This window comes from Lissotriton helveticus, chromosome 3_1 (assembly GCF_964261635.1).
Source record: "Lissotriton helveticus chromosome 3_1, aLisHel1.1, whole genome shotgun sequence".
NCBI classification, from domain to species: domain Eukaryota; kingdom Metazoa; phylum Chordata; class Amphibia; order Caudata; family Salamandridae; genus Lissotriton; species Lissotriton helveticus.
The window spans coordinates 967,442,228-967,470,178 of record NC_136061.1 but is presented as its reverse complement, the minus strand read 5'-3'; the positions used below and the strand labels follow the sequence as shown (position 1 = coordinate 967,470,178).

Genomic DNA, 27,951 nt, shown 5'->3' with positions numbered 1-27,951 from the left:
GTTTGGGATCAAACAATGTGCCGGCTCACCACTGACATGAATCTTGTCCCAAGGATGAGGTTGCATACACCCAGGTGGCTACGTTAAAGGTTACTCACCTGGTAGCTTCAGCCTTTCCTGTGCTCTGGCTGCCAGCCTGCACCCTCTACCACCAAGACAGGAATCTTAACCCCTGCCAGGAGGTGTGAACTCTCTCAGGAGTCAGAAACAATGACAGGCTGGCTAGTGAAATGGCACATCAAGGCAGTGGGCTTGAAAGGCTGCACTACCTGTGATATGCAACCAGGCTGCCTCCCAAAGGAGGAAACAGCCCTCCACCAGCCCCAAGGCACATTTGCACTCAGACAGGCAGGTAAATTAGTTATTCAGGAGGTTTACACCCCCAGAAGGCTAACCCCACCACTAAGTGGGCTAACAGGTCTGTATAGCCAAGGAAGACTTCTGCCATTTTTAAAAGTGGTAGAATCATGGGTTCGGGGTAGAAAAGGTGACCTACACTCCCGGATGTGGTCACCTCAGGGGCGGATTTGCTGCTGTGGCTAGTAGGCCATTGGGCACAAGCACCTACACAAATTTAGGATTTAAGGGCTTCTCCTGACACCAGAATCTCAGTTCTGATCTGACTTGCAACAAAGGCAAATGAGAAATGACCTGTGTGTGAGACAACAGAACCTGCACAAACTAAAGGTGCGATTCTCTGCACTTGTGGCAATCTACCTGGGATTGCACAAATGTGGCTCGTCCTGGACCAAAGCTCAGTTCCCCAGACAGAAAGACTCCTTTCAGAGCCAAAGGCATCATCAGACTCCCCAGGACTAGTAGTACTAGTCCCCTGCATCCGTAGGTAAAAACAACGTACACGAATCGAAGTATGGCTGGGCATCGGGCCCTCCAAGGGATCGCCCAGATTTACATGATCCAGTGCATTGTAGGAAATGTAAGTCCTGACCTCCACAAAGTTTCAGACAATTACTGTGTTACCCAGCACCACTGGTCATCGAAATAACTTTCTACTGTGCTTACCACTGCCAAGGCTTGTTGGTTGCCAGTACAACACCCACCCCCTTTACTCAATGCTGCACCTCGAGAGAACTCGGAAAACCTTCATCCGACGTCAGCAGTGGCTTCAATTGTGACTTTTTTCACCATGTTCCCTATCTTCCCCGTGTAAAGTGTAAAACCAGCTCTCCAGCAGCTCCCGCTTCAGCACCAAGGACAGCCAGGATAACTCTACACCTGGGCTTCTCAGCCAGGTAAAATCAAACTGACTGTTGTGGCTTGGTCCTGGGACCCCCATCACCTTTACCCTCCTTGGGTTCCACACAACTCGACCTGCAAGTGACCAACTGTCCCTATCACTTTTTAGGTCTCGCGACCTATCGATGCGCGCAAGCGCATTGAGCGGAGCGAGAATTCAAGTAGGCAAACTGCTTGTGAAACCACCAGCTTTTTGCCTGGCGTTTTCACGAAGTTCACGTGAACCACGTGATCAACATGAACGCGCATCAGCCTCTCTCCCTCCTAATTGCATCTTGCCGCAGAGCACATCAAAGGGCTTCGCCCAGCGTGCGCTCTGCGGCTTCTCGGCTTCTCCTCCCCTAATTACTCATTTTCGGCGCCAGCTCCTGTCGCTTCCTCCCCCCACCTCGCCCTCGAGCACGTTTTCAGCTCCTGTCGCTTCCTCCCCCCACCTCTCCCTCGAGCACGTTTTCGACACATCTTTGTCTTTTTAAACATTAAATAATGGCGGCCACGCATCTTGTTTACCCTTCCTTCTCCTAGATACCTCCAATACGCCTTCTCAGGTAATTACCTTGGCTCCTTTTCATTAGTTCACGTTGCTATTCCCGGCTCACCACCACGGTATTTTTTCCGGCATTCCATGACCTTCACCCTTAATAACCCGCCATAGTTTTTCCGCACTGTCTACCCCCTTTCACTTGAGGGCAGCTTCTCCACCCCGGGATTAGGGGACTCATGCCCACGATTCAAGGCGCTTTACCTGGGAGTTGGTTTACTGCGCTGTAACTTGCTCGTGATTTTTAATCAGTAAGAAATGATTACGGAAAACGTGCTTTGTTTATTTATATCGGAGCACAGCATTACAAACCAGCACCAACGCGGCCTGAAACCAACTGCTGCAACAGGGCTGGCATTTACATTTTCAACGCGGTGCTCAGCAAAGCTGTTAAAGGACTCCACTCAATGTACTTTATCGCATTAACGTGTTTGTGTAACACACTGCATTACCAAATCGTATACCGCATAACCATGTTTCTTAGGAGTTACCGAGATGGGAACACATATGCGTGCTTTCTTCAGAGCCCGGAGTTTTCGCTGAGAACGGCTCCCGCTGACGCTGTTCCATTTCAGCAGTAAACCCCCGCCGCCGCCACCCACTCGCACACTATTTGAAGCAGGGACCGCATCACAAAATCAATTTCCCCCCGAGCAGGCTTGAACCCTTTGCTACAGAACCAGCAGATACCCCCAAATCCCTCCAAACTCAGCCCAATTAATTATGTTTGAAATACAATGTTGACTACCTACAGAATATCAGCACGTATAAGTATTGCTTTTTAGCCAGTCACATCTCCCTCACACGACCGAACCAAAGTCCACGAATGTGCTACTGGGGACACATGAAGAGACCACAAAATATAAACAGAATCTTACATGCTCAGACACCTGCAACGAACGAATAGTCGACAACCCGTAGCTCACATGTCCTACTTCAACACATAGACACTCGTCAACAGTGAGCTGCATAGTGGAGAATGAATTAGTATTTAGATACATTTTCAAACAGTTGGGGTTAACAAACATAACAGAAATGGGTAATAGCTTCCCGTTCTGAGCCCAAGTCTGCCGATGTAGGCCAAAATAACCTGGTCTCTCTGAAGGAAGATTCGGAAATGCCAGAGCCTTGGGGGAGGGGCAACTGACCGAGCGCCTTTGACCCTAAGAGGTCGAAAACCAGGAATGGGATTTCACACGGCAGAAACAGATGAATGCAAAAAAAACCAAGCATTGCCATAGCCAATAGGTCTCGCTTGTGGGACCTTATAAGTATTTAGTTACAAGGATATTGTGCTGCAAAACAAAATACTTATAAGGTCCCACAAGCGAGACCTATTGGCTATGCCAATGCTTGTTTTCCATTGACTGTAATGCAAAAGTTCTACAGTAGTGAATTGCAGTGATTTATGAAAATCTATAACTCTGGTTTTATGTATCTGATATCGTTTGTTTTGGTGTCTAATTCAAGATACAAATCAGCAGATCTTTTATAAATTGGTTCCAGATTTCTTTTGTGTTGTGTCAATTACTTATTGTCCATGTTGGTACTCTGAAATGCTTAACGCATGTTCCTCTAGTAAAGCTTGACTGCCCTTTGGCACTCTACCAAGACTGAGCTAAGGATTTCAAATTGTGAATCGAAGAGCCATCTTTTGGGTATTGTTAGAGTACTAAATAGTGAAGCCTAACCAGCCTCACCACATAATACTCCAGCTTCCTACAGAAACAATAAAGCAGTATTTGATAAAGTCTTCTCTACCGATAAATGACCAACATATATGGATTAGACATATTGTGTGACATGAATATAGTGTCAAAAATATCATGACTACCAAAATATCATGAAACAGAATATATTATTTAAGGATATCGATTTTTTTGTGTACAATATTGCATTAAAGAATATTGGTGTATTTAATATCATTTAATTTAATACAGTTGTAATAAATATTTTGTTTAAATGAATTTAATACTAGTTAGTATATTAATTTGAACTGCTAGTATTGTTAGTATAATTGGTCTTAATATTTCAACATATAGTTTGTAATTTTAAATGTGTAATTGAGTATTTTTTATTAAATAAGTAATGAATAATGTGGCAGTGTATTATTAAGCTTGTAGGGGAACAGGGTGGGAAGTTAATTAAATAATAATAAATGTAATTTTAAAATTTGTTTTTGTTAGTTAATATTAATTGATTATTCATTTAGCAAATATTTTAATTGTATTGTTCAACTTCAATTTGTTATTCTTATTTTTTCTTTACATTTTTAAATTTATGTTAGCAATCTATATTTTAGTAGTGGGCTGTTGGGTTTGTTAGGGGACATGGTGCAAAATTTATTAAATTATAATTAATTTGATTTACATGTTAATAAAAATATTGTGAGACTTAAATGTGTAATTCATTAATACTTTTTAAATTAATTAACTTTTGTTTTATTTATTTAAGTTTAATTTGGAAATTATAATCTATGTTTAAATGTTTATACTTTTGCTATTAGTTTATATTTCAGAAGTGGGTGGTTGGGTTTGTAGGGAAATAGGGTAGGAAGTTATTGAAATTATATTTTTTTATTATTTGTTAATCTTAATGAATGTTTTGTTGATAATTAATTATATGTACACATTTTGTTTGTTTATTATTTACATGTTTTATTTTATTTAAATCATTAATTTATTTCTTGCATGTTTGTAATATTAATATTTGTACATTTTCTTTGATTAATTTAAGCAACATTTGTATTTAAATATTTTGTTTTAATTTGTTTGTGTTTGGAAGGGAAGCAATGTTTTAAAGTTTATATTGTCTGCATTTATAAATATAATTGTTGTTGTTGATAACTTTTATTTCGGTCAAAAGACCATAAAAAGTGCAAAAAAAATACATCAGCACAACATTAAAATAATAAATAATCATAGGATGTTTAAAAAAGATTTAAACTAGGAGTTATCACAGTACAAGACATTAAAAACAGTATATACAGCAATTAAGTTAAAAAGGTTTCTCCTACGCCACATATTAAATAAATAGCGAGAGACCGCAAACACAATGGGAGGATAGGTATCATGGGTCAGTATCCTACAGGCCTGTGTAAAGTGCAAAAGTCCCAAGTTCTTACAAATAGGTTTTAACCAGCATTTTCTAAGTGCAGAATAGGCAGGGCAGAAAAACAATACATGGGTTACGTTCTCAGTTTTACAGCTACATGCAGGGCAAACTTCATTGTTCGGGTTTGACCATTTAGATGTAAAGGACCTAATAGGAAGAGTGCCATGCCTTAACTGTAGATATAGCTTTAGAGCAACTGGGGGTTCAATTAGGTCCATGAATTCCTCAACTTTAGGTTCTGGTTTAACTAGGAGGAACTCAGATGTCAGCCTACCCAGTGATGCAGAGCTCATTAGTGTTTGGTGATTTAACATATGTATCTGAGAAAGAAGTTCATTCTTAGATATCCCGAGGCAATATAATTAAAAATGTATTGTTGCTTAGTATTTCAATGTTTTCTAGAAAATAATTGAGAATGGTATATGTAATCCTTACCAAGTTCAAGACTTCCTCTACTTTTGCATACATTAAAGTGGGGATCCTGGGAAAGGTAAACCTAACCCCTCTGAAGTCCAACTCTTTCCCTATTGTTGCTTAGACTGGAATAGGATTAATAAATCTAACTTCTCCAAAGTTTTAACACTTTCCCTACTGTCTGTTTCTTAGATGGTAGTGGGAATAGTACATCTAACCCAGGGGTCTCCAACCTTTTCTGTAGTAAGAGCTACTTCTGATCAGTCAAAATAATCGTGAGCTACTGAAGGCTAAACAACTTGTGCATTGGTACCAGACACCCCCAATGCCCGCTACATTGACTTTACGTCTAATATCCATAGAGCTACGTACTATGGAATGAACAAAATACTTTGATTAGGGCTGCCATATGTGTCAGTGAGAACGTGGTCTTTGGGGATGTAACGTGTGCATATGCATGGGAATGGGATATATGTGTATGGATGACTGAGAGCCTATGTCGCATGTACTTGCGGCACAGGACATAACTTTCACCATATGTGGCACCGTTACATGTATAACACAAGCATACAACCATTTTTGGTTGAAATTTAAGTGTAGAAAAATATTCTGCAAACATTTTCATAATATTGAAAGATTTTCTGCATTTAAAATGTCTTCCACTTCAAAACATGGCTATATTTTTCAGTTATAACTATAGCTCCACGTCTACCAGCCACTAGGAGCAAGATGCCTACTGTGTGTAAATTTTCCACCATTTCCAAGTGCCACATTTAACAAACAACAGACATCTTGCTCCCTGTGACTTAATGACACAGTGCCATATTTATAACTGGAAAATACAGCCATTTGTTTAAATGGGAGGAATTTAAAGTGAAGAAACATGCTTCATACCAAGACGTAATTGGCTTAATTGAAAGTGGAGAAAAACGATAAGACTCATAGAAATACTTCTCTTGGTTTTTTTAAACAAGAGGCCTGCTGTTTGTAAATGCAATACATTGAAATTGGAGAACATTAAAATGAAGACTTAACTTAATCACTGAGGTAACTTTTCACTTGAATTTTCTCCTATTTAAAGGCATTCAGAAGTATCATGTTTTCCCCATGTTCCAATGCTGAGTTGATAAGGACTTTTATTTAAGAGTTAAATATCTCAATTCTTCAGTTCTTCACCTATGTGCCCCAGCCTGGGTCATGAATCTGTATGAGCACTGCTCATTATCAGGCCCTGAATCTGCAGCCTGATGATAATAATGTAAAATTAACACAGTTTTCCTTTAACTTTAAAAGGAAAATGTGACCCTACATGTATTTAAAAATAAACTCAAGGCTGCAAGCTACTCTGAAGATGTCTGCAAGCTTACGGTAGCTCGCAATCGACTGGTTAGAGATCTAACTCCTCCGAAGTCCAACACTTTCTCTACTGTTGTTCAGACTTGAGTGGCAATAGTAAATCTAACACCTCTGAAGTTCAACACTTTCCCTACTGTTGCATAGAATGGGTTGGGAATGTTAACTTTAACCCCTCTGAAGTGCATCACTTTCCTTACTGTTGCTTAGACTACAATGGGAATAGTAAATGGAACCACTCCAAAGTCCAATGCCTTCCCTACTCTTGGGTAAATTGGAATGTGAGTATGAGATTAAACCCCTAATGTTGGTTATATAGGATTTATAGTATTTTTAATATTAATATTATTGTTTCATTTTATATTTTATTTTTTAAATGCTTGAATCATTTTAGAAAAATGGTTTTAATATATTTTTATATTTATTATAGTATTTTTATTTATATATAAATATAAATATATATATTTAAAATACTTTACATTTTTATTATTATTTTTGAAAATGTCTAGATTTTTAAATGTTGTTATTTGTATATTATTTCCATATTTAGAGCCTCATTACGATGTTGGTCGGAAAGCATTCCGGAATGGTATCCGATCGAATTAGATTCAGGGAGTCCGATTGACTAATTACGATGTTTTCAAACACCTTTCGGTCGGACTCCCATTGACTTCAATGAGAGCCTGTGTTCCGACCGACAACACAGGCAAAAATTTAAAAAAACACAGGCAATACTTTAAAAAAGGGGTGTCTGCCACGGTATGGCAGGCACCCATTGTTGCCTGCCATACCGTGCATGGTTGGAGAAAGGGGATCCATGGGTGGACCATGGGCCCCAACCGGAGGCCTCCAGGTGAAAGAGGGCCTGCTGCGGGCCCCCAAAGTTAGATTCCGATAGCTGATCCATGTCAGACAGACTGATTCGGAAAGGCTGCCTGAATCCGACATCGTAATGGCTCGGTCGGAAACGTGGTCCATAGAGACGTACACGTCAGCTCCAACCGACTCGGTGTCTCCGAATGCTGTTCGGACGCGAGTTGAAACCGAGTCGGAAAGTCCAAACGGTTTCTGACCATCATAATCGGACAGTTGGAAATGTTTCCGAGTCAGGGCCTGATTTCGATGCTGTTAGGAAGGCCTCCTAACTGCATTTGTTTTATCCAAATAAAATCAGGAACGTGTCTTTCCAACCGACTCGGAAAGGTTTCCGACTGACCGACTATGATGCGAGTTAGGCGTTAAGAATATCCCAATCCAAACCCAACGGCATTTGGAATGACCGAGCCGTACGGAGCAGAATCATACGTCTATACGGGTCACGTTTCTGAATGACCAATTATGATGCTGGATTTCGACAGCCTTTCCGAAAAGTGCCGTCTGACTCGAATCGGCAGTCTGAATCATACTTTGGGGGCCCGTAGCGGGCCCCCCTGCACCCGGAGCCTTCCCAATCAGGCCTGTAGGGGTTCCCATGGGTCCCCCCTTACAAGCAATGTACAGTGTGGCAGGCATCAGGGGATGCCCACCACAGGGTGCCCTATTTTCTCGAGCCACCCCTTTCTTCAATGGGAGCCTATGCATTGAGTTGGAACATAGGCTCCCATTAAAGTCAGTTAGAGTTCGACCAAATCATAGTTGGAATCATCTGGATGCATCATACTCGGTCAGTCGGACTCTCCTGATCCAAGTCGGTCGGAAACCATTCGCAAACCCAGGAAGCTTTCCAAACCGCAACAGCATCGGACCATTAGTCGGAAACAAGGCTTCCGACACGGATTCGGGCGATCCAAATGCTGTTCGGATCCTTTCCGACTGACATCGTAATCGCCCCTAGTGTGCAGTATTACATAAAACTATTTTTAGGTGTTCATTTTAATATTTAAATTAGTTTACATATGTTATGGCTGTATATATGTTTGCCAATTCTCACTTTCTTTTGCTCTTAACATTTAAAAAAAATTGATTTTTTTTTTAAATTGTTCATTTATTATTGTTATATTTTAAACTATATATACATAGGTATTGTTTAATGATAAAAAATATGTATTCAACATTATATTATTTTCATCGTATTAACTATTTTAAAACAATTGCAGTAACATTGAAGGCGATATTTATTATTTTTTTTAAACAATATTCTTACCTGTTTCTGTTCAATATTCTCGTACACAATATTTTTGATGTGATAATTTAGTTGCTCCCATTATAAGTATAGAAACATGATATTTTTGACACAACATTTGTGTCGTGTCTTTCGATATTTTGTACACTGTATTCTGGCAAACAACCTCTCCAGCAGATTCCCACTCTTAGATCTGTTCAGTATGCTTTCATTCATAAAAGGTGTCTCAAGCATTCTTTGTGGTGATGCTGTGGGCTATTCTGCATTTTAATGTGAATTTCAAAGGCCACATGTTGATGGTAACTTAAGCTTATTACATCATGGCCTGGACCAAGCAAATGTCCTGGATTTCTCAGTAGGAATAGTGATCTTCCTTTAGGCTTAGCAACTTCTAGTCACATTTTTAGAAAATAGGCTTTCAAACACACCATTTGGCACCCCTGAAACAGAGATGTTTTTAGGGAAGGGCAAAGTGGGCAATCGACCAGTGCCCCTGCCTTCCGAGGGATCCCCTTGGTAGTGAACATTCTGATTATTGGACCTCTTTCTACTCTGTCCATTCTCCATCTAAACCTCTCTCCCTTTCTCTGACTTTCTCTTCTTCTGACTCTGTCTCTCTCTTTCTATCCACTGTCATCTTAAGGGTTTTTAGATACCAGGTTTAGAGATACTGCTTCTATTTTTGTGTGACACGACTTTTGAAAGTTTAACATATTGCTCAATATAGTTTGTCATCCTGTGGGCGTGAATTATTAGACATGGGTAATACAATTTGAAGTTCTTGCGAAAGGGAGCCCCCAACATATGTCTTGGATGATGCCCCAATACTCCTTAAGATGCCACTGCCTTGAAATAAAGCCCAAATATTAATGATAAAGTTTACTACCCGTGTCACCTCTTCGTGTGAGGTCATTCCTAGTGATGTGACAGCCTTATACGTAATTTCCTGTCATTTCACTTTCTGCAAAGTTGCTGCGTTAAAGATTCCTCCTCAAATCTTGTCCTGAAGCAGTTCTCTGAAATGTACTGACCACAATGATAAACATGTCTGCTAGACAATCAAAAACAGTTTTTTCTCTTGCACAGAAGTTTTATGTTCTTACTCCAATTTGCTTTAAAAGATATATCCTCATCCAAATGTCCTAAGAACTGTTCCAATGGACAGACAAAAAGTCGGACAAAGTTTCAGAAAATTCTGCAAGGAAAGATTATTCATTCATATTTCAGGCTTTTTTCGTTTCTGCCACGCTTGTACCAAAAGCTGATAATTGCATTACAATCCAATCCAATCCAATCCAAAAATTCTTTATTTCGGCCTCATGGGCCATAAAAGAAGCAATAAAAATACATACAGATAAAAGACAGTATATACAATAAAAACCAACTGGACCTGCAGTGTTTAGAGAAGCGTGGTAAAATAGATTAAACAGACATTTTCTTTCTTATTATCCATGCTGCCATTAGGAATTTGGAAACCGCAAACACAATGTGGCCCAGGGTATTAGTTTTCAGCACCCTGTAGGCTTGTAAGTAGTTACTGAAGCCCAGATTCCGACAAAGAGGGGCTAACCAGCGCCTCCTCGGACTCCCGTAGGCATGGCAACAAAACATTATGTGCAAGTCATCTTCTTCCTTAACTTTACAGCATGGGCAGAGCTTGTCGCCCCCTAGCGACCACTTATGGGTAAAAACTTTAGTAGGGAGCGTACCAAACCTCCATTGCAGGAACAGTTTCCTCGCCAAAAGAGGGTAGATAAAATCCATAAAAGGTTCAAAAACATAAGAATTTTTGGAAACAATAAAACATCCTGTCAGGGTGCCACTATCATATGCACTGTCCATATCAGCAAGGGTTTTGTTCTTGTAAAGCTGTGCCAGGGTTTTGCGCGGAATCCTTCTACATCCCTGAGCTGGGTCATCCCATAGGTCTGGCAAGTTCAAGCTTGAACATTCCGATTTGATAAGTGCCAGCCAAGGGATCTTACCATTTACATCCAGCCTCAAGACATGTATGAGGTCCTGCCTATAGTGGTGCAACTCCTCAGTGGACCATAGCCGATGCCAATACTTGACCGGTTTCGACCGCAAGTCCTCTGCGATTGACGGGAGACCCAGGTCAAGTCTTAGGGGGAGGAGTGGTGTACCCTGCGGAAGAGCAAGAAGACGTCTAAGAAAACAATTTTCCACCCCTGCCATGACCTTCCCAGCTTTATGGCCCCACAGCTCACTGCCATACAAGGCAGCCGCCTTCGCCTGAGTCCTGTACATTTCTAAGGCCGGGCTGACAGGCTTAAAGGTAGACTTATTGGATACCCTCAGGAGTGCACCCGAAAGCTGGGAGAGTTTCAGCCTAGATCTCGCCACCTGGGAATCCCAAGTCAGATTTTCTTGAAGTGAGACCCCCAGGTATGTAAAGGTAGAAACCCTTTCCAGACTGGTTCCCTCGAGTTTTGGGTTGGGTCTGGTCTTGGTCGGAGGGTTGAAGATCATGAACTTAGTTTTTTCCGTGTTCACCTCCAACCCGTGTTGTCTACAAAAGTGACCAAAACCATCCACGATCCTCTGTATCCCCATGGGGGATTTGGAAAGAAGGAGGGTATCATCGGCAAACATAATTGCCGGGACCCTCCTTCCTGCCAAAACCGGGGCATCATTGTCCCCGACAGCGTCAAGGTGTTGAATGACGCTGTTGATGTACAGACAGAACAGTGTCGGAGCCAGGACACAGCCCTGTCTGACACCTCGGCGGACCGGGAATTTACCCGAGGGCTTGCCATCCCTCCCACACCTTACTACCGCAAAGTTGTTCTCATGCAGTCTAATGATGATTCTAAGGAGGTGGGGGGGGACACCTAGCTTCTGCAGAACCTCCCATAACTTCCCCCTCGGGACGAGGTCAAAGGCTGACCTCAGATCCACGAAGACCATGTACAGTCGGCCTCCCTCTAACGTAACCGTCTTCCAGTACAGAAGAAGGAGGCGAAAGATTTGATCCATGGTCGACGTGTTCTTTCTGAAGCCAGCCTGTAAAGGGCTCAAGATGTCATTGGCCTCGACCCAGTCTAGGAGATGGTCCAAAATGAGGCGCGCAAAGATCTTTTGGGGCACATCTATAAGGCTTATAGGCCTGTAATTGGAAGGGAGCAGAGTAGAGCCCTTCTTGTGGATGGGCACAATCTCTGCCCCCAACCATGACCCAGGGATCGCCATACCTCCAAGAATGGCATTAAATAGAACAAGAAGGTATGGACCCCAGATATCCGGGTGATGCTTGAATAGATCCCCGGGTAGCCTATCCAGGCCTGGCGCCTTCCCCACTGCTAGACGTTCTATGGCAAGCTCCACTTCCCCCAGGGATAATTCCATTCCGGACTCCTCAATACCCAGTTGCATCTCCACGGCCGGGCAGGAACTGGTATCTAGGTAGAGAGCCCCAAAATGGGACTCCCATACCGCAGGGGCTATGTTAGGCTCAATCGCTTTACTAAGATTCCCTGACCCATTATTTACAAGTGCCCAAAACTGCCGGGGATCCCTGGATTTGAGGGCATCATAGAGGTCCTGCCAGTACTTCCAATCCCACTCGGTCCTTGCAGCCACCAGCACTGATTTATGGAGGTTCCTCAGGTCACGCACTTTGGCCTTATCTGACCCCTCTTTTATGGCTGCAATAAGGTCAGATTTTGCTGACCTGCAGTCTGGGGTATACCAAGTGGGAACAGGAGTCCTTTTCTTTCGAATTGGGACCTCCGGATGAAATACCTCGGCCAAGTCCCTCACTAAAGCCTGGTGAATGTTTCCCAGTTTCTCAGAGTACTCAGCGGTTCTTGGTTCATTCAGGAGGGTCTCAACCTCCATGAGGCTAGGGAGCGCCAGCTCGTATAGTTTCTTAATTGACTCCTCCGAATTTACAAGCTTCCCCCACTTAACTCGGCGCCTATTTGTGGTCAGGAGCAGATCCCCCGTATCAGCCCCTTGGCCAGCTGGGGATGAGTCCGTCAAGGGCGAAGGGCACAAAATATTTAAACAGAGAGCGTTATGGTCGCTGTCTGTCCTCTTGATAACCCTAAAGTCCCGCACTTTGGGCCAGAGTGAAATATCCACCATAATGTAATCTAGCCTCGACTCGTGGCCCCTCCTGTTGAATGTACACATCGAGGGGGTATCGGAAGGAGTACGACCGTTACACGCCCTCAGCGCGCCATTCAAAGTAAGGGACATGAGCTGTAAGGCTAGAGGGGACCAGGCTTTAGGGTGAGGGGAAGAAGAGGGTGGAACCCCCCAATGGTCGTCCTCGGCCGTAAGGGCACCATCGAGTAAACCTTCCAGGGGTTCAAAGTGGCAATTGAAGTCCCCTCCAAGTACCACCTTGTATTCACCCGGAAGTTGACCCAGGAAGGAAGCTAGATCATTTAAGGTAGGTGATTCACTTGACGAGGCAACCGGGCGCGAGTAGACATTGACAATGACCCACGGAGTTTTACCAGGCCAAGTGAGCCGCACACACTGGATGTCCTGCGAACGCGTATGTACCCGCTCCGCCTGACACCCAGTGTGACTCGCAATCCAGATTGCCAAACCACCAGATGGCCTCCCCCTCCCGGCCCATGTGGCAGGGATTTCAAATACCTCAAACCCTCTCCTGCTCTGAGCGACCCTCGCCCAGGTCTCCTGAGGAGAACAATGTCACATCCACCCACCAGGGAGTCCCATTCAGGAGAGCCCTCCTTGTTCGCTATTCCTGCCACATTCCAGGAGAGGATTCTCAATCCTGGGTCAAGTGGCAGGCTGCCCTTAGCTCCAGCATGAGATTGCGGGATAGCGTTGGGTGAACCGACGTCAGAGGCGCCGGTTCCGCCGACAGTAATGATTGCATTACAGAATATCGAGGGTGGCATACCGAGTGACCACATTATTGTGAACAAAATATTGAAAACTAAACTATCAAGCGGGTAGGTAGGTATAGATTTACTATTCTTAACTCCACATAGATGTGGAGTTAGGTATAGAAAGTCTATACATACTTGCCTATCTATATATATATATATATATACTATATTATTTAAATTGTTCTGCAGATTTGTAATGGAGCTTCTGCTGGTAAGTGCCCCATCGCTGTCGTCTGGCGAAGGTAAATAAATGCAGAAGTAACATGCTATGAACTCATTTAACTTCCAGAGACACGCTTCCTGGGTAAAACGTGTTTGAAAGAGACTACAAGGCCAGGAAGTAACACCTCACAATGCTTGCTGACACAAAGCAGTGCTGATGGCAGAATCTATAAACTTTGGTGTAGATCCTGAATATAGAGTATCGAATGGCCACAATAAAGGGACCAAACTATCAAAGACCAAACTATCGACAGCTAAGTATGCATAGATTTTCTATACCTAACTTCACATCTATATACATATTTTCAAGGTACATGGATGTGGAGTTAGGTATAGAAAATCTGTACATACTTACCTGTCAATCTTTTGGTCTTCGATACTTTGGTCCCTATATTGTGGAGAGTACAAATGGCTCCACCACTACCTCTAAGTTGCGCACAATGGTGGACTTGAACTTATATTTTGTTCTGCTTGCTGGTACTTTTTATTGACACCTTCCTTTTTTTTTGCAGAGCACAATGAGACAGCAAAAACACGGTGTAGTGAATCATAATAACCTTATAGTAGTGATAACTTAGTCTAGCAGCTTTTCTATCAATGGACCATTCAAGTGTGGTAATCACAGATGATACTATTACCTATCTTTCAACAACACTCGTATTCAGAAAATAAAGGGCGAGTTGGCCCTTACAAAATTCAGCATACACACAGATTTCTGCAGAAGCCACTGAACTATTTTACTAGCTGAAGGAGGCCATTTCTATAAGTCAGGGCAAGAAACTGCCAATTATCAGTCAAGAAGAAGAGCCAATTGAAAGTCAAGGATCAGTATAATGGATGGCGTGGGACATTTCCTGCAGACTCAGACAGATTCTGACACTATACATCATGGTGATGTCTGCCTTTAGCACATGATAGAGCTACAGCATACTCCACAATAGGTAGGTTTTCTGGGTGCCCTCTATGTTACCAGGACAGAGGAGTCAGGTGGGGACATGCTGAGACTAAGATATATCACGAGTGAAAAGATTTCTCAAGGGAACACAGTCTCTGTCTCAGTCAGCAGCTATGTAGGCGTGAGTGTCCATATGTTTCCATGTCAGAAATATACTTATTCCTTAAGGTTATTGTCTATCACAAGCTCAGAAATGCTTACACACTTGTTATGGTGCATCAGTAGCATAGCTTTACCTTCCCTCTCCGGTCGATGCTCTCGAACTGGAGATCGCCGAAAGAGTCGGTGGGCAGCTCTTTGGTGTGCTTCTTGTAGTTCCATTTATCAGTGCCATTGGTCTGGGTGCCCTCAATGTGCTGGTTTTTGGTGTAACCACACTTGCATAGACTTTCCCTGCAAGATAACATGAAGAGAAAAGCATTGTTTGCAGGACAGGTCATTAGTGATGTGGCCAAAAAAACAGAATACTGCCCCAGCAATCACAGAAATAATAATGTAGTCAATGCTGTACAGAAAAACAAAACGATATTTATTTGTAGAAATACATTTGTGTTGTGTTCAAGGGCCCTAGACACAGCTAAGGCGTCAAGACTCTGCAATGCCAGCTAGAGTATGCCACTTAAAAAGCCATGTTTTCTTTCTGAAGTTTCCATTCATTGCCCTTCTCCAAGTCCCTGGGCGGCAGATGAGAGGCTCCCGAAGGCTTCAGGAGAGACAACAGATTAATACTGTGATGTTAACAGAGATCAAAGGGGACTAGATGTTACTTCATCTATCTCTGGCATTTTGGCGAATCAACATGAGTAGTCATAAAGAGGACATTTGAATCTGAACAGCAAATCAGTGCAGTTGTAGATAAGCTTTCATAGTTTATTGTTGCTAAAGAGAAGCAAGCAATCTCACAGCACACGAAAAAATCAATTTGATCCCAGAAAACACTGTGAGAGAGAAACTTTTAACTGAACATTTGTCACTCATCTCTGTATTAAACATTACCACTGTTCATGCTTTTGTGTTTCGAACTTTTCATTTCCACTGCGAATTTTCTTACAGTTTATGCACCTTAGTCGTTCCCAGTGTCAATAAATAGGCCATTGCTGAGTTCCCAACTGGAATTTAATGTCAATGCCCATTTCTAGCCAAGACCACCAAGCAGAAGGAGAGGAATTATAAGGATAGCAATCATGCAAGAGAAGAGACCCAAAACAGCAAATTTACATTAAATAGAAATGAATGGGTTGGAGGGGCGTAGCTTCGGCAGCCAGGGAAGGCGGTCTGCTGAAGCAGAGCTCCTGGTGCCAAAGGCCCGCCAGTGAGAGAATTCTGACTACCCCTTCATCCAGTGACCCCCAGCAGTTGGGTATGTAGACCCCCGATCCTAGTCAGTTGACTGCAAGTGCTTGGCAGCCTTCTGAGACGTGGAATTGAGCCGCAGTAGGTTCACATAGGCAGCAGGAGACCATGGACACATAGCCATTGTGGGAGAGACCGTGTGACTTTGATGGCAGTCTCTGCGTCTTGTGGTCATTAGCGGTTGGGGTTGACGACCTCGGCCAACAATCAGCTGACCACAAACTCTTGGCAGTAGCCGGGACCTGCCTAGATGTTGGAGAAGGCCGTGAGGGGATCGTGTAGATCGTGGGGATAGATGTAGCCGAGGAAGCATGAGCTGCCAAGGGGAGGCCGAAGGACTGCGACGGGTGCCCTCCTGCAAAGCTGGGTGATGCAGCACATGAACCTGTTTGCGCCCAGTGGCGGCGTTGCGTTAAGATGTGTCAACAGCAATATATTTGGTTGTGAGAGGTGTGCTAGGGGATCTGTACGTGCCTCCCTAAGAGGATGCAGACTAGGCCTATGAACTTGAGAGAGCGCACCTCCCTTAAAATCTTATTCTGGGATGTTAATGGGCTAGGCAATAAACTAAAAAAGAAGGCTTAGTGATGAAATACTTGACTTGACAGTCCCGGACCTTATCATGCTGCAAGACAAATATAACTAGTAATCACTATTGCTTTCTAGGCAGAGGGTGATATCAAACCCTGGTACTTGCAGGATACACCATGAGATCTAGATGAACAGGAATCTCAATACGTAGGTCCCTACCGTTCCAGGTGGTTATAACATGGGTTGATCCTCAAGTATTCTGGGCAGCAGTAGAGGGTGTCTGGAATGGAGAAGGGTTGATAGTGGTGTCCAGGTACCTGCCTCCGGGTCTCCAAGGGGTGGGCCTGAAATGGCTGGGGGACTGGTTGGCTGATATTCCTGATGCCGCTTGTGGTGGGTGGGGGCCTCAGTCTTACTCTACAAGGGGACAATGGATAGTGTGCTTCACACCGGGGGACCCCCAGAGATGATCCACACCTCCATAGGTTCATGGAGTCCCAGGGGCTGGTTGAGGCACACAATACTCATACATGTCTAATACTGCTTGTTCCCTGGTGCGATTGCATTATTTTGTAGTGTCATTGCCCAACCAGGCTAGGTTTCAAAATACAGCTTTTTGCCCGAGGGGCATTTCAGATCACTTCCCATTGACAACTGAAATTTGGTGCCCAGGCGGGCGAGCCCTTGCCTGCTAGTGGTTAGATCCCTGGGAGTTGACAGACTGGTCCACTATGAGACATGAGCAGGAGACAACAACTGATTACTTCTGTGTTAACAAGGGTTCAGAGGCCTCAGAGGCAGTACTTTGGAAGGGAATAAAATAGTACTGAGGAGTTGTATAAACTCCCACGTAGCATGGAAGTGGCGGGATGGTCTGACGCCAGTACAGGACTTGGAGGAGGGACTACAGCAGGGGGAGGAGACATATGCGGTGATACCAGATACTGATTTCTTTGACCGCCTATACTGGTTCAGAGAACGTTACAGACAGATGTTGCACCAAGAAACCAGAACACTTTACAGGGTGAAACAGAGTTGGATTTATGAACAAGGAGAAAAGGTGGGGAAACTGTTGGCCTTGTTAGACAAAAAAGAGAAAGGCCAGAGATCAATTCCCATGATCTGTACTCCACATGGTGGTCTTCGTGAGATTGACAAGGGCATAGCTGAAACCTCTGCACAATATTATCACGAGCTATATGCCCTGCGCTTCCCTTTGGAGGCCATGTGTACATTTGTGACTGGCCTTCCCGTCATACAACTGAAGAGGTCTGACAGGCAGTCTCTAGAGCAGAACATCACAGAAAGGGAGGTCATAGAGGCCCTGTCCAAGTATAGAGCAGAAAGTCAACCGGGCTTCCTGTGGAATCCGTAAAATGTGTGAATAAAGAGGAGATTCCAGAATTGAAAGCCTTGTTTTACGCCTCCAGCGTGAACTATCCTCAGATTTTCGACAAGCTTATCCCTAAAACAGGCAAGGCCCTGGAGGAGTGTGCTCCCTATCAGCCCAAATCTCCCCTAAACATTGAAACCAAAATATTGGCTAAAGTATTGGCAACCCTTCTATTGCAGGTTATAGACTGCATAGTGGCTCCAGGCCAATCGGGCTTTATGTCTTGCAGGCCCACAAGCCAAAACATTTAACACGTGTACAGCTGCCTGGCCCATAGCGATAACATTCGGGAACTCCTTGCGGTGCTCTTGGCGGTAGATGCTGAGAAAGCCTTTGAACCCTTGGAGTGGCCCTATCTGATGAACCTCCTTGAGTGGATGTACTTCGGGCCTTTGCTCCTGTCCTGGGTGCTTTTTGTTTACTGCAAGCCAAAGGTGAGAATTAGAGTGAATGAGACACTCTCAGGGGAGTTCGAACTAGGTAGGGGCATCCGTCAGGGGTACCCCCTATTCTCTCATCTATTTGCAGTGGCCATGGAACCGTTGGTGAACTTAATCAGGGGAGACAGAAAGTGGTGGGGCCTGTACTGGGATGATGACTGGGAAGATGTCCTCTCCCTTTACACTGATGATCTCCTACTGTACCTCGTGGACTGGCCGAATCCCTTCCAAGTATCCTTGAGATCCTCAGGGTCTTCGACTTCTTTTCAGGCATTTCTATTAATTGGGGCGATCAATTATTTTTCCCCTCACATCAAAGCAGCAGAAGGCAGGGAGCACTGACCCACTGCTATGGGAGGAGACGGGTTTACATATTTAGGTATCTATGTGACACAAGACCGGACTCTATTCTACAAGAAAAAGTTTGGCAGGATCCTGACAGACTTCCGTCAGGACGTGGAGCACTGGTGTTGTCCCCTCCTCTCACTTTTAGGAAGAGCAGCACTATTCAAAATTGTTTATCTCCCTTATTTCCAATACGTCCTGCAAAATGCGTTATTTGAGGATCCCAAACACTTATTTGAAACAGTTAAGGCTAAGATGAGGAACCTGCTCTGAAATCGAGGCAACCCCGTGTAGCACTGTCTACCCGGATCAGACAGCCGTTGGATGGGGATGGCGCTTTCCGATCTGCGCCTACATTACTGGGCAGCCCAACTGTTAACAGTTAATTATTGTTAATTCGAGGATCAAAGGGCAGCATCTATAATTGCAGACAGGATGGCAGTGCCCCCCCCCCACCCCCGAAGTTATATGAGTTGAATATAGGGGCTGCTGCGGTCGGTAGGGGAGTACCGCCGGTGACGTGGGGAGGGGGAGGGGCAGGGTGGGGGTTAGTAATGTATTGATAATGGAGGTTTGCAGGTAAGTAAACATTTAAATAAATCAAACGAATTTCGTTGTGTGCACTGCATCCCCAAATGCAATGCAGTGCGCGCAACGAAATTCGTTTGATTTATTTAAATGTTTACTTACCTGCAAACCTCCATTATCCATACATTACTAACCCCCACCCTGCCCCTCCCCCTCCCCACGTCACCGCCCCGGCCGGTACTCCCCTACCGACCGTGGCTGTATAGGGGTGATGAGTTGGCCTAACGGCTAGGGCGGTCGACCTCGAATCTGGGGAACTGGGTCTGAGTCTCTGCAATGATGCTGAACATCCTGTGATTCTGAGCAAATCACTTAATCTCCCAGTGCCTAACAAAAATGAATGTGTCCTCATGTAATGCAACTGGTGCTATGTAAAACGTTCTGATACCCGATTCGGGTCAAGTTCGCGTTGTATAAAATGCAGGGGGGAAATATATTTATATATATATATATATATATATATATATATATATATATATATATATATATATATGGGCCAGAGAGGGTTGTGCACTTACCTGAACCTATTGCAGTGGTAAACCGGACTTGGAACTGGGTGCTGCACAAGATGGGCTGGGCGAATAGGTTGACTTTGGAGACACTATTGTGGGAATCTAGTGCCCTCACAGATCTATGTAGGGTAGCGGGACATCGGCAGTGGAATCTATTGGGAATTTCAAAGCTTGGAGATTTGACAGTAGAATGGGGATGACTGGCCTTTGAAGAGCTACAGGGACAGTTTGACCTCACAAAGGGCCTATTCCTCAGCTTCATGCACGTGAGGGCGATATTGCACAGACGTATCAGCAATATTCAGAATTTAGAAGATGACAACCCCCTAGAATAGTGGGTGCTATCTGCCCCTCTACACAAACGCACCATATCCCAGATATATTCCACACTCTTGGTGCACGGTCAACCCTCCCTCCATACTCGGAGAGAGAAATGGGAACTGACTTGGGGAGATTGGAAATGGAAAAGAATGAATGGAATGCAATATGTCAGGGCCCTGGGGAAGTGGCCCTCCGACCCTGGTTTCCTACTGGTTTAGTTGAAGATACTACATAGGGCCTACTACACACAAACAGGTCAGCCGGCTCCGAACGGTGTCAAAGTGGGTGTGGTCAGCAGGGCACCCTTTTGCAAACATTGTGGGAGTGTCCCAGATTATCGAGATTTTGGGATGGTGTACAGAGACCCGACTCTTGCAGGTGGTAGATAATGTCCTGATGCTCACCTCCAAAATGGTATTACTGGGGGCCTGGGGAGAGATGACCTTGGACAAATATATGCTGGTCCTTCATAATACGTCCCTGGCAGTGGCAAGACGGGTTATAGTGAAAAGGTGAGAGGGTACGGACCTGCTCACCGTACAGGAGTGGCTATCCAACATGAAGGGGTATATGCAGGTGGAAGAACCCATATACCAGGTGAGGGGCTGCCTCAAAAACATGTTAAAAAAAACATGGGGGGAGTGACAGGAACATTTGGAGGAATGAGAGGGGGTGTCTCGCTACCCCCAATCTATGTTGTACTTCTAGAGACTATGCCCTGTGGGAGGCCAGAGCAGTTTCCAGGCACAAGGGGTCTGAGGAGCGAGACAGGATTCATCTGCTTTTATGTAACTCACCGGCTAGTACCCCAGTCTGTCATGCTGTATCGAAACACACCACCACACCCGGGGGGGGGGTTGCAACTGTTGTGTTTTTGTTTTGTTGCATTGTTTTCAATATGTTCAATAAGTCTCTGGAGACTTTAAGGCAGCAGATTCCCCACATCGGGAAGTCTATCCTAAAAAATAAGTATAGGTGCATGCATAATCAAGCATTTGTGTAATGATGCTCCGGCAAGATGAGATATAGATGTACATTTGTCGACACAAATGTGCTCACATACATCTAGACGAGGTGGTCATTTTTTTTTTTTAAATATCCTGTTCCCAGAACACAGACGACGTTGGAGCAGCAAAATAAAAATAATAAATAAATGAATGGGCACAAAAACATGATTTTAGAACGTTACAAATGAGCAGTTGGTAGTAGATTGCAGATGCTGGGCCCTCAAAAACATTTCTAAAAATAAATAAATATTTTTTAAGAAAAGGAGTGAGTAAGCAACGGAGGAGCAGGTGAACCAACACCGGTGGAGGCAACAGTGAGAGGGTGGGAGCAACGTAGGGAATGGGTTATTAAACAAAAAAAGCAGGTCAGGATTAAGAGGGGTGGGGTGGGGTTACAATAGGAGTGGGCTGAGACGGCAACATGGAGCGCACAGGTTGTGAAGGGGGAAGCACCACACAGAAGGGTGGGGGAGAGAGAAAGAAAACATATGCACTGCCATGAAGTGCTAAAAGGAAGAAAAAAGTAGTTGCATCAATGTAAGCAGTGGAAGGATATAAATCATCCAATCAAAATACAGTAAAGAAGCTATACACCAGAGTCAGGACAAACCACAAAATAGGAAAGACATCAAATAAGAAGGGAGATGAGAAAGAATAAACCAATCTGATCAAAAGTCACAATATGCAAGGTGATGAGAAAGAAAAAGTAATCCAATCAAAAGGCATAATATGTATATATGTTAATGTATTAGAACAAAAGATGTTCGAAAACATATAGGTAAAGGTTTCTGTAAGTGAGACCTATAAGGTAGAAAAGGGGAGTGAAGAGGGTGACTGGCAGTCACATTCTTTAAGACTGCAAAGGTTATGCATAGGGGCAAGTTTGTACAACAGGAAGTATTGATGTGAAGTTGAAGGAGAAGGAGAAGATAAAAAGAAAATAAGTTATTTCCTAACTAAATATGGTGAATGCATAGAGCAGTGCCCACCAGGGGGGCTGGAGAGGGAGGAGTGCACAGTGAGGGAGGCAGAGGGTGTAAGAATGAAGCAAAGAGCACTGGGCGCATGCACAAGCATGTCACAGTGTGTGGAATGCATGGTCAGGTCTGCATTAACAGAAATGCATACATCTGCTTAAAGTGACACAGGGTCAGAGAAGCAGTATGCACCTGGAATTAATGATGACAAATAGAAGAAAAAGCAAAGGAAAAGCTTGATTGATTGATCAACAATAGTAGAATATAGTTTATTTTTAAACATGAGTAATAATAATAAAAACAATGATTATAACTCATCAGCCTTTATTATGTATTGCCTCGAGGCAAGGTGATGAATGAGTGTGTATTTGTACACTTTATTGCTAGGGCAGAAGATCCTCTAGACAACATAACATACAAGGGCAACCATATTATAAAGAATGATAACAGCTACCTGGGACTAACACAAATGTGTTTTCACCAAGGATTTCTTAGTAACATCAAGTAGACAATAAGACCATAGTTTGAGTTGCCTATCATGGCATTAGGAACCCAGAGGTGAAAAACATCCCAGCTAGTTACCTTTTACCCTCCTACAATTCTACGTTTTGTATGGCCCATAAAATCATCCTCCCATGCGTTCAACTGCCACATATGAGTAGTAGAGTAAAGGGAAAGTCTTGAGTCCCAAATTTAGAAAAATACCTGGCCTCTGCCACCCATCATCGCCGCCTTCTGTTTCTTCCCACCTCATCCTCTGCCAAAGCTGTGCTTTCTGCTCTCAGAGAGGGGTAGAGAGGCAGCACTTTACTGACAGGCTCTTAGAGAGCCCTGTCAGGTGAGATACAATATAACACTGTATAATTGTAAGCTTTAAAAGCCCACAGGTCGCCCCATACATTTGTAATTGGCTTGGCAGTGCATCTAAAACAGCAGTTGATTTGGTGCCCCTTTCATTCTTTTATCCAAGTGCACCCAATCCAGCTGCGAGGAGGGATGATGGTTGGACCAGGGTGGGTTTTGCAGTGGATGGCTCATGCTATAGGCCCAGGCACAATGAGATCCCCACATATGGTAATTTTATTCATCCAAATAGATACTCTTGTTTGGACCAGGTTGATTGACCACAAAAGGTGCTCACTATGCAGGTTCCTAATGAAACTGACAATGGGAAGGAAAGTATGGACGGGACGAGAGTTCTGAGTGAGAGTAATGACAGGGCACATGAACGCCATGGTAGAAGGAATATAGCACTTGGACGCCCAAGGGATTTAGCAGTTGTATCATCTAAGGACCCAATGGGTACTAACTCAACAGTAGGAGTGGTGAGTGCTTTGCCCCTCGCACTAGTTGAGTCAGCCACCAGTGGAACCCCTGATCCACCCTTAGCCACCGCATCAACTTCACCTGAACGATCGGGGACCAGGGAAGGTACCCAATGTTTGAAGGTCCTCTCCTGGAATGTGGCGGGGATAGCAAACAAAGTGAATTCAACTGATTGGGACCTCCTGATACAGGGCAGCGACATCTGCCTATTTCAGGAGACGTGGGCGAGGGAATCCCTGAGTAGAACGGGCTTTGAAATCTTCGAAATTCCGGCCAAGTGGAGCGGGAAAGGGAGGCCTTCAGGGGGTTTGGCAGTCTGGGTAGCTACTCACATTGGATGCCAGGCGGAAAACATTCCTACGTTCTCGCACGACATCCAGTGTGTGCTGCTTAGATGGCCCGGTGTAATAGCCCTGGCAATTATTAATGTATACTCGCGCCCGGTCCCCCTGGTTGGGGAATCTTCAACGATTGATGACTTAGCGTCCTTCCTGGGTCAACTGTCTGGTGACTACAAGATAGTGATGGGTGGGGATTTTAACTGTCAGTTTGAGCCCCTAGAAGGGTTAAAGGAGGGTGCTCTCACTACGGAGGATGATTTCTGGGGAGTCCCACCATGCTTATCTCCCCAATCTAAAAATTGGTCCCCGCTTGCGATACAGATTATGTCCCTCACCCTAAATTTTGGAATAAGGGCCTGTAACGGGCGTACCCCGTCAGATATCCCGTCACTGTGCACATTCAACAGGAAGGATCACGAGTCGAGAATAGATTATATCTTCTTAGACATCAGTATGTGGTCCAAAGTCCAGGATTTCTGGGTGGTGCCAAGAACAGACAGTGACCATAACGCTCTTCTTCTGGAAATGCAACATCCTGCACCTGAAGTAGGGTCTCCGACTCCTATTGATAGTGACGACCCTGGGAACTTGGTTCTCACTACAAACAGGCGTCGGGTAAAATGGGGGAAGCTGCTAAATACAGAAGGTAGCATGGGCAAACTATATGAAATAGCACTCCCAAAGTTTGAAAAAGTGGATGACCTTATAAATCTATTGAGTCCCGATGATTATAATAAGCAACTAGCGCAAATTCATGCGGAACTAGTAAGTGGTCTCGCTGAGGTCTTCTACCCATTGGTACCATCACGCCGGAAAAAGACCCGAACCCCGACCTGGTACAATAGCAGCTGTAAGAAGATTAAGTCTGACTTAGTTGCTACTATAAAAACTGGATCTAATAAGGGCAGGGTGCAAGAACTAAGAAGGGATTATAAAACAGCCATGAAAACCGCCAGGGCCGAGTGGGACTGGGACCGCTGGCATGATCTATCTGACGCCCTAGATGCCAAAGACTCTAGGAAATTCTGGGCCCTGGTGAACACGGGAACAGGGGAACTTAAATCTGCAGTGGAGCCTAACATTGCCCCCGCTGTCTGGGAGGCTCACTTCGGGGGACTCTATCGGGACATTACCCTGCCATCTGGTGATGTAGAGCCCGAGGCCCCTGCTTCCTTGGAAGCAGTCCTAGAATTCACCCTTGGCGAGGTGGCGAGTGCTATTGAGAGGTTGGCGGTGGGGAAGGCCCCTGGTTTAGATAAGCTACCTGGGGATCTCTTTAGACACCATCCTGAGATCTGGGGCCCGTACCTCCTCATCCTCTTCAACGCCATATTGGGAGGGATGGCGATCCCCTGCTCTTGGCTGGGGGCAGAGATTGTACCTATATATAAGAAGGGCTCTCCTCTGCTCCCAGCCAATTACAGGCCGATCAGCCTTATAGATGTCCCCCAAAAGCTATTAGCTCGCCTCATCCTGAACCACCTGCTAGATTGGGTGGAGGCCAATGACATTCTGAGCCCCCTTCAGGCCGGCTTCAGGAAAAACACGTCCACCATGGACCAGATCTTCCGCCTCGTCCTCCTTTACTGGAAGACAGTGAGGATAGAGGGGGGAAGGCTGTACATGGTGTTCGTGGACCTGAAGTCAGCCTTTGACCTGGTCCCTCGTAAGAAACTGTGGGAGGTCCTATTAAAGCTGGGGGTACCTGCCCAGATCCTAAATATCATAATTAGGCTACACGACAATAATTACGCGAAGGTTAGGTGTGGGAGGGACGGCAGCCTCTCACCTAGTTTCGCTGTCCGCAGAGGGGTGAGGCAGGGTTGCGTTTTGGCGCCGACCCTGTTTTGCCTCTTTATTAATAATGTTATATCCCATTTGGAAGATGTTAAAGATAATGATGCCCCACGTCTGGCAGGCAGGAGGGTGCCGGCAATTATGTTTGCCGACGACACTCTCCTGCTTTCCAAGTCCCCGATGGGAATTCAGAGGATTCTGGATGGATTTGGTCTTTTCTGTAAACAACATGGTCTAGAGATCAATACAGAGAAGACCAAATTCATGATATTCAATCCACCAAAAAAAGCCAGACCTAATCCCATCTTGGGTACCGCCAGCCTTGAGAGGGTAAAAACTTTTTTGTATTTGGGAGTAACATTACAGGAAAATTTATCATGGGACCCCCAGATAGCAAGATCATGTCTAAAATTATCCCAGCTGTCGGGCGCGATTCTGAAGGTGGTTAACACCTCTTCCTACAAGCCCATTAGCCCGGCGCTTGAAATGTACCAAAACCAGGCCAAGGCAGCTGCAACATACGGGAGCGAACTATGGGGGCACAAAGCCGGCAAAGAACTAGCTAGAGTGGAAAATAGCTTTTTAAGACGACTCCTGGCCTTACCACGAGGCTCACCACTCTTGCCTCTGAGACTTGACATGGGTCTCCCTTCCATTGCAGAGGAGCTAGAGTCTAAGCCGGTGAGGTTCTGGCATAGACTTTGGTCCACCAGTGAACTTACTCATTACAAGCAGGACCTAATCCACGTCATGAACCTGAATGTAGGCGATAAAATCCCCTGGCTAGCTTTTGTGAAAAAATAACTATACTCCATGAACTTATCTGAGTTATGGGTGGATCCCGAATATGGTTGCAGAAGGGTTCCTCGCAAAAGACTGGTCCAAATTTGTAAAGATCATAGACTAGCACTCCTGCTGAATGCACAAAATAGCGGCACCCTTACAAACCGATTCCTGGAATCCAAAAATTCATATGCTTTTGAACCTTTTATGGATTTTATCTATCCCACTTTCGCAAGGAAACTGTACGCACAATGGAGGCTAGGCACCTTGCCCATAAGATCATTCACTTCTAAATGGTTAACGGGCAACGATAAAATGTGTCCAAGCTGTAACATTCACGAGGAGGATGAATTCCATATCATGTTTGTCTGCCTTGCGTATACTAAAGCTAGGAAATATTGGCTAGCGCCTCTCTGTAGAAACTTGGGGTTTAGCAACTACTTACAAGCACATAGAGTAATGAAAACCAATACCCTTGCTCATATTGTGTTTGCAGTAGCCAAATTCCTCATGGCAGTTTGGTTGGTAAGGAAGAAGAAAATCCTCTAAATGTGCGAACATTGTTATGATCTGGTTTCCCTTCTGTATTCATTTAGCGAGCTGGGAAAATAATGGTGTTTTATCTATTTTATTTATGGTATTAATTGGAAAAAAACTGTATGAACTGTATTTTAAAGTAAATTGTGTGTGTTTTATCTGCACCTTTTATGGTCTTAATGACCGAAATAAAGAACTTTTTGGATTTGGAATATAACACTTTCAGGGTCACAGCAGCACAGGTCAGCAGCGGTCGTAGCGCTTGATTTAACAGCACTGAGCAACTGTGATTCTGGTTAAAGTGCTTCTCCTTTAAAATGTCCACTCCAGACTTCTCTCCAGACACAGCCTTTGTGTAGAGTGATTAGTTGCGGCCTTCATTGGCTCGCGAGTGGGGGGGGGGTTGCGGGCGAAGGGTGTCGCGCGGGAAGGGGGATGGCAGGGAGGTTGCGCTGGGGAGGTCGCACTGGGGAGGGAGTTAAATTAAAAAAAATTAACTTACCTTGAGGCCAGTCCCACGTCTTCTCGGCTTCGGCTTCGGCTCCTGCTCTCCTGCCTCCGGCAGGAACACGAAGCAAGCAGCCAGGCTCCCTCCCCTAAGCCAAACACAATGCTGCAAGCAGCGTTGTGATTAGTCGGGAAGGCGCCCAGCCAGGGTCTTATGGGGTAGGCATGTTCTCCATGCAGGCTGCTTTGCAGCCTGCATGGAGAAGGGCAGAGTGCTCATGACTGGTTTGGGCGGCCCCAGAGGTCCGGCCAAACTGTTATTGCGCACTCAGGAGTGGGCAAACCACTCTTCCCCTGCCCTGCTCAAAGAGCAGAGCAGTACCGCC

The 27,951-nt window shown here is 44.6% G+C and overlaps 1 protein-coding gene across 1 annotated transcript in view; it reads right to left on the bottom strand.

Moving 5' to 3' along the window:
- Positions 1-27,951, bottom strand: part of TRPM8 (transient receptor potential cation channel subfamily M member 8) — a 267,091-nt gene that overhangs the window by 186,601 nt on the left and 52,539 nt on the right. The window contains exon 4 of the mRNA XM_078683346.1: positions 15,104-15,260. Coding sequence (XP_078539472.1) covers positions 15,104-15,260 — 157 coding nt within the window. The remainder of the gene's footprint in view (positions 1-15,103; positions 15,261-27,951) is intronic.